Here is a 16,278-nt window from a genome sequence, read left to right on the forward strand (position 1 = left end):
ACTGAGGTTCATTCTCTGTTGTTCAGATTCTCCTTAAAATAAACCTCCATTCTTTGGTGGGATTGGAAATGGTGATCACCCACCTATGTAGTAGGGACATCCAGTCTTAATTACTTCTTATTCAAGTTTTGAACCTTTCCCTCTCTTTTAGCACTCTGCCTCTCTTCTGCCTCCTGTGCTCTCTGTTGCCTCTGATTTCTAAAGCATTTTGGGGTGGGGTGGGAAAAATTAGCTTCCTTATTGATAACTCATTAAGAGTATACCTTTCATCTTCTAAGTCAGTTACTATTTATTCACTTTCATCATCATATATTATGGGCAGGATTACAAATGTCTACTTATTTCCTCAAAAAGGGAGTTTGTATTACTGTTTCTTCCTTTTCTTGTTTATGAGAAGATAATGGGATACAAATGTTAATGTTTAAAACTATAATTCTTTAATACTTTGTTGCTTTTTAAACTCAGTAATAAGATATTTACCAGGTATACCGACTGAAAAAAAAGATTCACACATTTTTCTATTCAAAGTAGAGGTGGTTGGCAAGCGTGGAGGCATGATTATTGGGGAAGATTCCAGCTGTGCAGATTTACTACCTTAAGATGAACACATCTGTTTTGTAAGCTGATTTTAGAACCTTGGCCCTTCGGGTTATCCTTAGGGGAAGGGCACAAGCTGAGAAGAAAAATATTTTTGGAAGGTTGTAATTTGTGTACTGTCATTCTTTAAAATAAGGACAAAGGGAAAAGATGCTAAAATATTAAAGCAATCAAGTTCTCATCACTTTAAGAATTTTGTGACATATCTACTGTTTTACATACAGCTATTACCTGAGGTGAGAAACTAAGGAATATGTTAGGTCGCTAAAGGAATACAAAATCAGTATAGATCATGGCAATAAAGAGACACTATTTGATTGTTTGCTATATACCAGGCAAGATGAACTTTATTATCCCTATTTATAAACAAAGTTAGTATTTAAAGATGTTAGATAATTTGCCCAAGGTTACACAGCTAGTAATCAGTTAATTATTAATTTGAATCAAAAACTATTTCTAAGTTGGGGCATGGAAAGAGCATAGAATTTTATTTCATTTAGCATCTTTGTTTCACACATTTGAAAACCAAGCCTCAGAGAAGTGAGGTAGCTTGCTTACCTCCACAACTAATTAATAGTAGTGTTAATACTAGAGGAATTAAAAATATTGTCATGTGGTATTCTTTTTTAACTTAAGATTTAGGGCTTTTGTACTTTAAGAAGTACAGTTTGTTAGTGAATTCCATTGAAGATGCTTCAGAAATGTATTTCTTTTTGTATTTTCTACATTTTTTCTCCTCAAATGATTCCTTGGTATCGTCCTAATAAAGTACATGTAATGAGTAGAGTGAAGTTCATTTAAGTTTTTGGTGACTGTTATATTAAACATTAAACAATTTGACTACTCTCAGTTTTGTTGTGTCTGTTTTTTGAGTATGTGTGTATGATTTAGACATAGACAGGGGATCCCAAAGGCATATTTCATTATAAAAAACAACAACTTTAAACTACCACATTAGTATATCTGATCCAATATAAGATTAATAGATTGGAATAATAGTCATGTTTCATGTTCATGCATCTGATCACAGTTTTAAAACAGTAGAATGTTTTAGTTTCTGAAATTTTATGACATTAAGTTTTAGTTTTAAAATTAATTTCTCTATTTTTCTAAAGAAATTTGTTTATAGATAGAGAAAAATTTAAAGTACTGGTTCTCTCTTGCTTTTCAGGTGTCACCTTGCTTAAATGTCCTGTCACGATTGTTGTTTAGCAGTGACCCTGATGTCTTAGCAGATGTGTGTTGGGCCCTTTCTTATCTCTCCGATGGACCCAATGATAAAATTCAAGCAGTCATTGATTCTGGAGTCTGTCGACGATTGGTGGAACTTTTGATGTAACTATAATTTATGCTTAATAATTGTATGAGTGTATTTTAAGATTAGCAGTTAGAGTAATGGTTTTATAAGCATCCCAAGAGTCACTTTCTTCAGGAAAGACTGAAAAGTGACTGACCCCACACTTCACAGAAAAGCTATCTATAATCCTGAGAAGTTGGTCCTTATACTCCTAAAGTTGGTGTAATTGTTTTGTTAGTGGATGTGGTTAGCTTTATGTGATCTCTCTATGAATGAGAGGGACTTAATTTAACAAGTATTTATTGAGTGCCTGTTCTGTTGCTCAGGTCAATGTAAGACATTGTTAATGAGATTTAAAACACAGTGCCTGCTTTCACAGAATCCATAAATTAATTTTTAATTGTATTAATTGATTTGTGTAACAGTTCATGTGAAGATCATTTACTATTTCACTGTATTAAAGTATTATACATTTCTTTTTACTGGTTTACTTTTTATTGCTACCTTTGAAGTAAGAAAGGCTTTTTTAAATAAAGAATTAAAAATATTAATTACAAAGGAAATTCAGTAATATTTCAGTGGAACCAAAGTTCAGCACCACTATAATGGAACAAAAAGATATTATAGCCTTTTTATTTTCTCTTAAAAATGTTTATTGGCTTCCTTCTCTCCTTTTGTCAGAAAGCCATTAGGTGGGCCAAATGCAATAGGTGGCTCAGAGGAGAGAGGTCTGGGAAGGAGTTAAGGTATGAGCATGAAGACACCATCAGAGGAAGGTGGACAGGCAAGTCCAATGGAGGAATCCATTGGACCCAACCCTGAGGATGGCAATCACCAGAACAGGCCAGACAAGCAGCCTGGCGCGGGGATTAGAGCTAGCTATAAGTAACACTCTTGCTGGGTCAGGAGGATGGCCAGCACCGTGCTGGCCAGATATAGGAAGGTTGTGATTATGGGAGCCAGTTTCTTATTATTGGAGAATGAAGATATGAATATAGAAGGAGGAGAAGCTAGATAATACTGTGATGCTATATTAGAATTGAAGGTATCAGGGTGAACTCAAGATTTTCAATATAAAGAGATGTAGAAATAAATATATATGTAATGTGTATGCATATGTATATATGTATGTCTTCTGAAAGGACCTGGGAACAGTGTGATATCCATGTTTTAATAAACCTAGCATATCAAATGCCTAAATCTTGATTTCTAAACACCATTCTACTGAAAGAAACCAGGGCTGTTAGAGAAATAGCTGACTCCAAGGTAAATTGAGAAAAAATAAGATGAGCCCAGAAAGTAAGGCGTGCTCGAAAGTGGCAAAATGTCAAAAGTACCCAAAGGCCCACTAAAAGGACTATAGTCACTGTCCAAACTTGGGACAGTTTCAATTTTGAAGTAAATTATAGTAATGCACTGTAACTTTTAGAATAAAATAGGAACCTATGAATCCACACTAAAATAAATAAATGTGTAGAAAGATTAGGTATGCAATGGGAATGATGGTATCAGAAAATTGTTACTGGCTATCATACTTGAAATTACTAATCAGACAATAAACATCAAGAGATGCAGGGAGCTAGTGATGAAAGGTTAGGGAATGGGATTTTACGTAGTCTCCAAGTACCTCCCCATAAATATTAATTACAAAGGGAAATACAGTAACATTTCAGTGGAAAATGTGGCAGATACCATATTAAGTGACCAAAATTCAGCACCCCTATAATGGGACAAAGTAGACACCATATGCCACCTAATAAGATTTAATGAAAAGAATATATTAATAGCATTTGTGATATTCTAGCCAAAAATACAAAACCTGGGTCTTAATCTAATCATGAAGAAACATTGGACAAACCCAAAATAATGGTCTGTGATCTTCAAAAATGTCAAGGTCATAAAAATCAAGGGAAGACTGAGGACCTGTTCTGTATTGAAAGAGACTAGAGAGACATGACAACTGGTTGCAACACGTGATACTGGATTAGATTCCTTATTAAGTTATTACTGGGACAATTGATGAAACTTTGAAATCTTGGGGTAAAAAGCACATGGGAGTTTTTGTTACTATTTTTGTAACATTTCTCTAAATTCTGTAAATTTAAATTCATATATAAGTTCATATTTTTATTTTTAGGCACAATGATTATAAAGTCGTGTCACCTGCATTAAGAGCAGTTGGTAATATTGTAACTGGTGATGATATTCAAACACAGGTGAGTTCAGACTTCAGTATGGTAAATTGTTAAAATAGTGGACTTTAAGAAGTTTATCATGTTTTGTACCACATAATTTACAATTAATCAAGACTTTAACAATACTATAATTGTACGGGTGTCTAGGACAGTACAGGAATATTCATGATAATAAATGATCAAACTTAAATACCATAAGCACTGTCCTAGACCTTTATTGATGCAAAGAAGTATAAGATGTGGTTTCTGCCCTTGAGAAATTCATAATCTAATTGGGGAGAAATATATGTATATTAAGACAAAACAAATTACCTAAGGTATTATGTTTGCTCTGAGCTGATTGTTCAGAAAATATTATAAAAGTTTTAAAAGAGAGCAGTAGAATGAAGACATCTATGTAGATTCCACAGAAGAATTAGAACTAGAGCCAGGACTTGAGAGTACAGAATAATTTAAGTAGACCAGAGCAATTTATGTGACCAAAGAAAGGTACAGAGGCAGACATTTGTGAGGTATGTTTAAGAGGCATTGAACTTTGAACATCACTGGAATAGAAACTATAAGTATATGTAGATAGAAGTACGGTTGGAAATGGACGGGCCTTTTGTATTAGACTGGCCGGGTTATTGAGTTGTCAGTAGAAACAGAAGGATGACAAAGAAACATTTCCAGGACTGGTAGTTAACTGCAAGTGTGTGTGTGTGTCTGTGTTTTGAAAGACAATGACATGCCGAAGATACGATGTCAAGATTGAAGATTTTCTTGAACGCTTTCTTGAAGACAAAAATTTAAACTCTGTAACACATCGGATTCTCCTTTGTTTGCCACCTTTATACTTATATTCTAACTTTCATATGTTTTTTCAGGTTTACTCTTTTAAAGTCCTATTTAGATACTCACCTTAGTCGTTAAACAGTTGATCTTTAAAATTGATGAATATTCATTTAAATAGCTCTTAAAGTGGCTATCACCACCCCAGGGTCCTCAGGATGGAGGAATAAAATATGGATTAGAGTGGGCTTACTGGTATTCTACTACACAGTTATTGTGACTCTAGCAATGGAAGAAATTATGTCATTGATGTGGAGACAGTGTCCATGGGAGTTGCTGAAGGCAGGAAGATGGAAAAAGATGTATGATATTAGGGCATTTTCAGGATTTGAGTTGTCCTAATTATATATCCTGCCATAACTCACTGAATGGACTGGGAGCGAGTGTAAACTACAACATAAACTATAATTCATGCTGTGTAGCAATGCTCCAAAATGTCCTCATCAAATGCAATGAATGTACCACACTAATGAAAGAAGTTATCAATGTGGAAGGAGTGGGAGGTGTGAGGAGTGGGATATATAGGAACCTCTTATATTTTTTGATGTAACATTTTGTTTGATCTATGCATCTTTTAAAAAAAAGGTAATTAAAAAAAACAATTAGGGCAAGAACAAAAATAGCTTTTTAAATGAAATTGCCCTTCAAAATATACACTATATTTTTCAGTTGTATTTCTGTTCCTGCAAACATTTCCTCACCAATTGAATTAATTTAATGTAAATTATTTGGTGGTATTTTGAAAATAGGAACATAATCTTACCATGGAATAAAAAGTTTAAGAGGATAAAGCAGACTACTTTAAAAAAGAAAAGTAGAAAAAAATTTTAATGAAACCAATAGACATATTCTACACATTAAGGTTACTTAATAGTTGTAGAACTAGATACTTATAGAATGTTTTGTGTATATATATATTTTCCTTAATTCATATGGCAAAACTAGAGGTTGGATCCTGACTTAAGTCATTAACTCTTTTCAAGTAGCTGTATCATTTGAATTCTGGGTACAATTGTAAACTTCAAGGACACATCTCAGGGTTAATTCATATCTTTATTGTTTTAGCAACAGGTAGGGTAGCAAGTATCTAAGTTTTACTTTGAGAAGAACTCTTTGCTTAATTTAATTCTTTAGAATGGTTTTGTGCTTTTCAGTAATTCATTTGTAGATTGTGTGGTTTATTTTCTATAAAACTTTCCCCACCCCCCATTTCTAACTTTTCTTACAGGTAATTTTGAATTGCTCTGCATTACCCTGTCTCTTACACCTATTAAGTAGCCCAAAAGAGTCAATTAGAAAAGAAGCCTGCTGGACTGTTTCTAATATCACTGCAGGAAATAGAGCTCAGATTCAGGTAAACACCTTTCAGATCTGATAATAGAACAGGAGGGTCTACGCCAGTCTGAAAAAAGTCAGCATTTTAGAAATGATATGTTTTGATGAATTAATAAAAAAGGTTCTTGAAAAGTATTTTAAAGAACGTGGTCTTTCCTACTTTAATAACACTTGTATTATTATTGTGAGGAATAGCAAGCAATTATAGATGGAAAAAGGCTAGCAGGGTGCCTGAGACATGATGATGGGTAAACCTTTAAAAAGGGATTAATTTTCATTAGTTTTACATAAGTTAAGCATGATCTTCCTCTAAAAGCTTTTAATGAATTATTAGAGTCCTCATAAGCTCCTTGAGTCAGTGATTATTTATCTACACTGATTAACATAGGCCTTGAGCTTTATCGTCTTTCAGATTTATATTATCTTCTCTAGACTTTAAAAAGCTAATTTCCTTTTTAAAAAGAAAAATACGTGAACTATTTTTGATAGATTAGAGATAAAATATTTCCAGAGGTATTTCCAAAAACCCTGATATTTTAAAACCATTGAATTTCAACACCCTTCTACTTGGTAATACTTATAAAATAGTATTTGCATTGATTGTGCTGTATCATTTTTTCTTTCTTCAGGCTGTTATAGATGCAAATATTTTTCCTATTTTGATTGAGATTCTTCAGAAAGCAGAGTTTCGCACCAGGAAAGAAGCAGCTTGGGCTATAACAAATGCAACATCAGGAGGCGCTCCAGAACAAATAAGGTATGATGCAGATCTTCTAATGTTTTTTCTTTTTTAATATAAATGGGACAAATTTTGAAATAAAGCATATTTCTTATTTATTAATAAAACTAAAACATTGTTTCTTAGTCAGTTTGATAAGCATTTCTAATGTGAAATGACAAGTTTTGTGTGTTATTCATTCACGATGGGCTTTTTTGTTTTAAAGTATAATGTCATTTTCCTTGGGAAGCTACGTGTGGAAAGTCAAAGATTAAGTATCTGAAAGGGACATTCTGTATTTTAATTTTCAGGATACTCTGTCGTGGTGATTAAATATTTTTAAACCATTATCACAAAACATATAACTTTATTACATAGAAATGTAATAATCAATTTGAATATTTATTTAAAATAATCTTAAAATAGACATTTGTTTATATAGTGATGTTCTATTTCTAGTCAGATTTTAGCCTTCCCTGTGGTTAGTTTCTTACCTTTATTTCTCTATGCTACTTACCTTTTTTTAAAAAAAATTATGATAGCTTTATAGTTGAGGTCTTTTCTTGTTTATTTACTAAAGGCATAAATTAGTTGCTTGAGCTTTGAAGTCAGTCTGGTTTCAATTGCCCATTGTAGTAAAAGTTGTGTGACCTTGAGAGAGTCATTTAACCTCACTAATCAGTTTCTTCATTTTTAAAATGGGTTCAATAATGGATACTATTTGATGGTATTATTTTGATAATTAAGTGAAATTATGCACCTAAATTACGCAGCATAATGCCTGAACATATTAAATTCTCAACTAATGTTAGCTGCTATTACCATTATTATTTGTAATCATATTTATTATCAGTGTTGATTCCTAACTTTTTCTTTTTATCATGCAATTTTATTATTTTCTTCGTGTGTAGCAAGTTCCACTCGACATCATATTAAAGCAGGGGTTCTTAACCTTTTTTGTTCCATGGATGCCTTTGCCAGTCAGGTGAAAATCACAGACCCCTTACTAAGTTTACATTATTAACTGTATTATTTAATGAATATATCACACCTGCATCAACATGTCCCCACAAGATCAATGTTTTTTTCAAATTTGAATTTAAGCTCACGGACCCCTTGTTAAGAACCTCTGCATTAAAGCCTAACTTCCTAGGCTTTGTATCCTGTCTTTGCTTTTTATTTTCCTTTCCATCTCTGTTTTATGCAAAATTTCCACTTGTGTTATGCATACAAGCAAAAATAAAATAAGATCTTACTTTCGTTCTAACTTACATTTTGTTCAATGCTAATGTTAACTTTTATCTACTTAGGCCCAATGTTTTTTTATTCCATGCAAACAATTGTATTTTTCAATGTGTTCCCAGGATTATACCTATTCCATATATTGTTCTTTAAATTTTTTAGTATTAATAAAATATCTAAACTTATTTTTCTAACCATTTTTACCATTTCATTAGCTCTACATATATGGGAAAAGTTCTCCTAGTGATAAGAGTTGGTACAGCATATATTCCACTAATACTTGTAGAGTACCTAGTATTGCCAGTTATTGTATGAGGTTGGTGATTTCATTTACTGATCGCTAGCAGTGCATCAGGCACTTTGATGTTTCATCTCCTTTAATCTCAAACTCTGTGAGATAGTTATTCAGTCAACAAATATTTTTGACCATTTACTGTAAAATATATGGCAGATACTTCAGGAAAAGTATGCATATTTTTTTTCCAAAAGCAAAGGGGAATCAAAACTAACTTTTATTGAATACCTACTATATACCAGATATCTATGTCATGTACATTTTTTAAGTTTAATCTTCATTACAATCTGTGAAGTTGTTAGTGTCTTTCATTCTCACAGCAGTCTTCTGAGATTGACACTTTTATTAGCCCCATTTTTTTTAAGGATTTATTTTTCATTTATTTATTACCTCCCTCCCCTTGTTGTTATGCTTGCAATCTGCTCTCCGTTTCCATTCATTGTGTGCTCGTCTTCTCTTTAGGAGGCACCAGGAACTGAACCTGGGATCTCCCATGTGGGAAAGAGGCACTCAATCACTTGTGCCACCTCAGGTCCCTGCTTTGTTGTGTCTCTCATTGTCTTTCTTTTTTGTGTCTCCTTGTTGTATCATCTTGTTTTGTCAGTTTGCTGTCTTGCTCATCTTCTCAGAAGGTACCAGGAACAGAATCTGGAACCTCCTGTGTGGTAGGCAGAAACTCAGCCGCCTGAGCCACATCTGCTTCTGTTAGCCCCATTTTAAGATGGGGAACTGAGATACAGAGAAGTTGCCCAGGGTTCTATAGCTAATAAAGAGTGGAATTGGTACTTGAACCCACACAGTCTGGCTTTAGACTCTTTGCCAGGTGAACAAATCAGCTACTTTATAGAGAATGGAAAAACTGCTAATAACTGCTAGAAAAGGATAAAAGCATGAGAAGTGAATGGAATAATTTTTGTGACCATTCTATATGAAAGTTATTCACAAGATGGCTTGTTTTCTCATGGAAACATTGGTTTTTGGAACATGAGCTGTGTTGTTTTTGTGAGAAACTTCCTAAAGTTAGACTTAAACGTTCTTTCCCCTCCCTCTCCTTTTCTGTCTACCCCTGTATGACAGCAACCCACCCCTATGCCTTTGAAAAAAACATCTTGAATCCTGTATTCTTAGTGTTCACCTGCCATGCAAAAACTGGCTCAAGTATGGATTTGCTTCTGTGTATGTTTTGTAGTATTTGTAATACCATTTATTGCTACTTATGTTAAATTTTGTGGCTAAGAGAATAAGGTTTTCAGTTTTTTTCTCATGTATGTGAAAGTTTAAATGTTTGTAATATTTGAGCATGTATTAGGAATACTTAATTGTTTATATAACATTTCACTATGAAGATATTTTCAAGTCATTGTTATAAACAATATTTAAGTCTTTTTAATTTTTTTCACTTTTCATTTTTTAATTACTTTGAAGGTATTTAGTAGCCTTAGGCTGCATTAAACCACTTTGTGACCTTCTGACTGTTATGGACTCGAAAATAGTCCAAGTGGCTTTAAATGGACTTGAAAATATTTTACGTCTTGGAGAACAAGAATCTAAGCAGAATGGAATAGGCATTAATTCATATTGTGCCCTCATTGAAGAAGCATATGGTAAGCAGTCAGTTTAAAATTTATAATTATAGTCAATTCTTAAATTATCTGCTGCATGGATCTTGCCCCTTAGTCCCTTAATTTTTTTTTTTTGTTTAAAAGCAGTATAATGTTTTTTAAAAAATGTTTTAAAATAAATTACCCTTAATTCTATGTCCCTAGCAACTTAATTTCATTATTTATCTTTCTTTTTACATTGTCCTTATGCATAAATATTTTACGTTGATTTAATTGTAGTATGCATATAGTTTTGTCTTCTATTTTTCTTATTAATATTTTGTAGAAATTTTGTGTTTCTACATATTTTTATGATTTGTAATTGCCATATAGTATTAAATTGAGTGACTATACTACAGTTGTAGCCATGCCCCTGTAGTTGATCATTTGTTTTCAATTCATTTATAGTTTTACATATGCCAAAGTAACCATCTTCCTGCATATAATTGATCTAATTTCTTAGAATAAATTTTCAGGAATGGGATTGTTGAGTTTTGGGTTCAAACATTTTTCTTAAGCTTTTGATATCTTTTCATTTTGCTTTCCAAAAGGCTTATGCAATTTGACCATGCCACTTGCAGTGTATGAATCTACTCCACAGGTTCATACTAGTTTTTGTTTTGTTTTGTTTTTGTTAATTTAGCACATGTAAGATAGTACCTCACAGGTGCTTTTATGTATATTTCTTGGTTTATACCATATTGAGGGTGGTGTGTATTTTCCATGTGTTAGTGGATTTCTTCATCAGAATTGCTTATTTCTTATACTTTGTCCGGTATTTGAATCTTTTTTGTAAACATTTGAAGTAATTTTATTTTATAGTATATATATATATAAAAGATTTATTTATTTATTTCCCCATTCCCTCCCCCCCCCCCCCCCCCCCCGGTTGTCTGCTCTCTGTGTCCACTTGCTGCATCGTCTTCTTTGTCTGCTTCTGTTGTCAGCGGCTTGGGAATCCGTGTCTCTTTTTGTTGCATCATCTTCCTGTGTCAGCTCTCCGTGTGTGCGGCATCATTCCTGGGCAGGCTGCACCCTCTTTTGCGCTGGGCAGCTCTCCCCACGGGGCGCACTCCCTGCATGCGGGGCCCCCCACGCGGGGGACACCCCTGCGTGGCAGGGCACTCCCTGTGCGCATTAGCACTGCGCATGGGCCAGCTCCACACAGGTCAAGGAGGCCTCTGGCCTGAACCGCGGACCTCCCATGTGGTAGACGCCCCAACCACTGGGCCAAGTCCACTTCCCTACAGTATTTATATTGATATGGCTTTTCTCCTAGATCTATACTTGATTATAAACTCAGTCATCTAATATATGACTCAGTCTAATCTTCTAGTCTTCCAAAGTTTACAGTGTCATTGCTGCTACAGAGATTTGATGAAAATTGGTTTTTATTATTGGCTAGCTTTTTCTAATTATATTCTTAAACCACTTAACTCATATGGAGTTCATTTTAGAATAAGGAATGAATCTAAGTTGATAATTTAATTTTAATTTTTTTCTGTTAAATGTTTACTTTGTTTCCCCATCTTTAAGTTCCCTTATGTCATATGGTTAATTCAAGCTTTTATTTATGATTTTTAAGCCAAGCCTGAGATATCTTTTTGCCTTTATTCCAAATTATACCATGTCATTAGCTAAGACATTACATAAATACAAGATATTAATCTTTATTAAAGAATATTTCTTAAAAACTCCAAGGCCTGTGCTCCGTCTACTATACTATGCTGTCCCATACTGTCATTTCTGAATTATAAGGTATAGGTGTTGGCTTTATCAGTATGTGCAAAAATTAGATAAAAGTAATAGTCCCATTGTTAGTGAAGTAAATGTATGCTTTTGGTTCATTATTTTGATTTAAATATGTTTTGAAACTTGAGTAACAATTTTGTTCTTAAATATATGCTTTATATAATAGGTCTGGATAAAATTGAATTTCTGCAAAGCCATGAAAATCAGGAAATTTACCAAAAAGCTTTTGATCTGATTGAACATTACTTTGGTGTAGAAGAAGATGACCCCAGCATTGTACCACAGGTGGATGAAAACCAACAACAGTTTGTATTTCAGCAGCAAGAAGCACCAATGGAAGGGTTTCAACTCTGACTTGGTAGAGGAAAAATGGTTGAAAATGGTAGCATCGGATATCTCCTCTTTGTTGCCGGTTTCAGTAGGAATGTTTGATGTATTTTCAGATAGAACAGAAAAGATCAATTGATGCACTTTTAAAAAGGAAAACAGAAGTTTCCATTCAGATGCAATCTTTCTTTATAACCGTGTGTGTATATGTATGTGTGTTTCTTTTTGTTGTTTTGGATTTTTGTATATGACTTGTGAATAATTATATACATTATTTAATTATTTAATAGCTCAAGCTTGAAAAGGAGAACTTTGGTGTAAAGTATTATGTAATGGTTCTGAAATTTTTCAAGCATTCTTGGAAACTGCACATTAGCAGTACAGCTATTGATAATTGCATTTTGGCAGTAAGTCTGACACACCCAATTTCTACACAATCTACCTCTATTTTGAAGCAAAAACAAAAATCTTCAGAAGTATGAAATAGTATAAAAGCTAATTAGAATGTGAAAATATTTAATACTTTACATTTTGAATCACTGTGCTGTAGACTATACTTTGCAAACAGTAGAAAACCTGTGAAATTTACAAAGCAAAGAGGAAATATTGTGCTGATAATCAAATATTAAAATGTGGTGATCATGAAGAGAGAAATTGTTCTTCATGTTGAACACATTAAAAAGATTACAAAACATTTAAATATTTGTGTTTTAACATACAAATACTATTCTACCAGTATATTTTGTATTTTGAACAAATATGCTACCATTTTTGGAATAGTTTTTTATTATTTTTTCATTCATTATTTTCAAGAGCATCATGAACAGTGATGCCACCATGAATCTAAAGTTGTGCTACATTGCAAAAATAATACTGTAATTCTTTCTCTGATTTTTCAGAATAATACTTGAAAAGTTTCACTTTTCAGTGTAATAATGAACTTAGGTACTTGAGTGACAGGAATTATTCTTAAGAAATCATCTTATGTGTTCAATTTTGTTAAATGCATTTAATGTTGGGATCCTAAACGATATTAATGCACATTGCTAAGCGTTCTCTAATATGTTTGAAATTATATGAGAATTTTGTTTTTTCCACTTAAACTGAGATCATACTACTGCTTGTTATGAATCAGTGTTTTGGATTACATTTGCATCAGATTAGTCATTATGTTTGTGTTTCATGTATTAACAGCAAAACCCTCTTCAAGCTATTGAAACTTGAAAAAACAAACATGTTTCAATAGAAAAAGTTACATATATTTATTTATAGATACATATATATGCGTGTGTCTGGGTGTTATTCTCACAGTATTGTGCTTGGTAGAATTTTCTAAGCAGATGTACTGTGAACTCAAGCTTTTAATTTATTGTTATATGTAAGCTATATATATTTCCAGTTATATACCTAGAATACTTATTTGAAAATGTAGTTTACAAATGTTTTAAGATGGGAACTAAAGCAGTTTTTGATATGACTCAATCTATTCCATAAAGAAAGATTTTTGTTTATGAAAGCATTTATAATGTTTCTGTTACAAATCAGAAGCATGTTATAAGAGGAAAATGTATGTAGGGTACTTTTAAATAGTATAATCACTTTGTATATCATGAAACTAAGCTTTTGGCAAGACACTTAAAACCTGTAGCTGTAAAATACAGGTTTAAATGGTGTCCATATGCTGACTGCATCTGCCAAACCTTTTTTATATCAAGTAGAGAATTGTATTTGTGCCCTGTTTATTATAGTGGAGGTATGAAGTTTAGTATGATGAAAAGTTTCTCTTTTACATTATGTACATTCAAAAGAACAGGGTAATTAAAGAATACAAATTGATAGTGAATTTATCAGATAAACACATTTTTGTGGTATAGGTGGTTCTAAGTATCAGGTAACAGGGTATTCTACTCTTTATTATCAACTTTACTTTCATAAGCAGCTAACCAGCAGTGCCTGCTTTTATTTTGAGAACCCTGTAGTTACTGTACTAAATCTCTTAAGTCAAAACTTTCAAACAAAATAGTTCATATGGAAGGAAAAATGATTTATATGTTTGTGCATATGGATACACACAGAGAATAACCTTGGGGGAGAGGATTTTTTACATTTTTCTGGTAAAACAAACATTATATCTCTGAGTACAGAATATGACTACATTAAGCATTTAAATACAAAGTCATATTTAATTTTTGAATTTGTTATTTGGGTCCTTAATTTGATTAGATGTGAATGCAAGGGCACTATCTAGTAGTTGGGACCAGCTCTTGGCCTGGTGATGAGCTTATTGGATAAAAACTAGCAAATACTTCGTTCCTAAAAATTTTTTTTTAAATATGATTACTCTTTTCACAGGTACCATTTAAAATGCCCCAAAATGTATTTTCATTAATCTTCACTACCCCCTTTAAAAATATTTTCTTTTTTTTAAACCTGCCTTTTTAATGTTTATTATATTTAAATCTGAGAGAAACTGTGCCAAAAAAAGAAGGAAGGAAGGAAAGAAAAGGGGCGCACATGCAACAATAATGCAAAAAATAGGAAAATACTTGAGTCTTTTTCATTTATTTAATTCAGTGCTTTCGTTTGTCAGGATCTGAATTTTCACTAGTTAATCTATGCAATTATGCTTGTTTTATATTTATTAAGTACTTGCCTCAGTGACCTGTTTTTTTTACAAAAAAATTTATTTTCAAAGTTTGTTCCTAGAACTTAATTTTTAGTGCCACCTACTGGTAGCACCAGAATAAGAAAAAAAAGTAATAAAATTTGCTGGCACAGAATAACATATCATTTGATAACTGTAAAATCTGTTTTACAGTTAAAGATTGGTTTGTAATATAAAGGACTGAAAGAAGTATTGCCTTTGCCTTCATATTTTTCTGTCTCAAAAAAGGAGCATTATGGAAAAAGAAACTATATTTCAAAGTCTTGGTGAAATTTTGTTGCTGTCCTAAATTCCAGTCTACTGGCTGCTTAATTGTGAAACTGTGAAATCAAAGTAATTGTTGTTAACCTTTATTTATATTACTTCATGGCATTTCTGTTCTATGTAACGTGACATTTTAATAGCTAATATGTTAGGGCATCTAAGAAAATAGAGTACATCGTTAACTTCTGGCTGATGTGTGGGATGAGGAGAGGGTATTCTTGCCTAACTAGGTAAATCAATATTTGAGTAGTATATGCAATATTATAAAATGTTAAAACACTATATAAAAAATAGTAAAATATTTTACAATTGCAATGTTATAAATGTGTCTATTTCATTTGTTCTGTGATTGTATATTCCTAACAGGGAGCAAAAAACAGACACCCTCCTTGACTAAAATTCCATCTACTTTTAAAACTAAGATTAGTAGCAGTTAGTGGGCCTTCACATGTTTTATTGAGATGATTTTTCTCTTTCCTATTATCTTAATGCAATGCAGTGCTTTATTTAAGGAGTAGAGTTTTTAAACCTAATAAATCGAAATTGAAGAAAATATCATACCATTGAGTATGATTTAGCTGTGCGGGGTTTTTTTATATATGCCCTTTATTGTGTAGAGGAAGTTTCCTTCTCTTACTAGTTTTCTGAGTTGTAATCAAGAATGTGTGCTGGATTTTTAAAAATGCCTTTTCTGCATCAATTAAGATGATCACGTTTTTGTTTTTTTTTTTCCTTTTTTCTGTTAATGTGCTGTATAATACTAATTGATTTTTTAAAACATTGAACCATCCATTCATTCCTGGATAAATCCCACTTGATAATGGCAAATAATTCTTCTAATGTGCATTTGGATTCAGTTTGCTAGGATTTTTTTGAGGAATTTATATTCATAAGGGTTTTTCGTCTGTAATTTTCTTTTCTTGTGGTATCTGTATCAGGCTTTGTTATTAGGATATTGTTGGCCTCATAGTGAGTTACGCATTCATCATGTTCCCTCCTCTTGAATTTTTTTGTGAGGAGTTCGAGGATTGTGTTAATTCATTTTGGACGATTTGCTAGAATTCACCTATGAAGCCATTTGGTTCTGGGCTTTTCTTTGTTGGGAAATTTTTTGATTACTGATTTGATTTCCTTACTTACTATTGGCCTGTTGAGATCT

General features: G+C 32.6%; 1 protein-coding gene across 2 annotated transcripts in view; it reads left to right on the forward strand.

Annotated features, from left to right (window-relative positions):
* Positions 1-15,443, forward strand: part of KPNA5 (karyopherin subunit alpha 5) — a 61,840-nt gene extending 46,397 nt beyond the window's left edge. For both annotated transcript variants that reach the window (XM_004471226.3, XM_058307321.1), the window contains 6 exons: positions 1,769-1,932; positions 4,032-4,110; positions 6,149-6,274; positions 6,885-7,012; positions 9,936-10,114; positions 12,030-15,443. In XM_004471226.3, the coding sequence (XP_004471283.1) occupies positions 1,769-1,932; positions 4,032-4,110; positions 6,149-6,274; positions 6,885-7,012; positions 9,936-10,114; positions 12,030-12,217 (864 nt within the window). In that variant the 3' untranslated portion in view covers positions 12,218-15,443. The remainder of the gene's footprint in view (positions 1-1,768; positions 1,933-4,031; positions 4,111-6,148; positions 6,275-6,884; positions 7,013-9,935; positions 10,115-12,029) is intronic.
* The last annotated feature ends 835 nt before the right edge of the window (positions 15,444-16,278 follow it).

The sequence above is a fragment of the Dasypus novemcinctus genome, chromosome 11 (genome assembly GCF_030445035.2).
Source record: "Dasypus novemcinctus isolate mDasNov1 chromosome 11, mDasNov1.1.hap2, whole genome shotgun sequence".
NCBI classification, from domain to species: domain Eukaryota; kingdom Metazoa; phylum Chordata; class Mammalia; order Cingulata; family Dasypodidae; genus Dasypus; species Dasypus novemcinctus.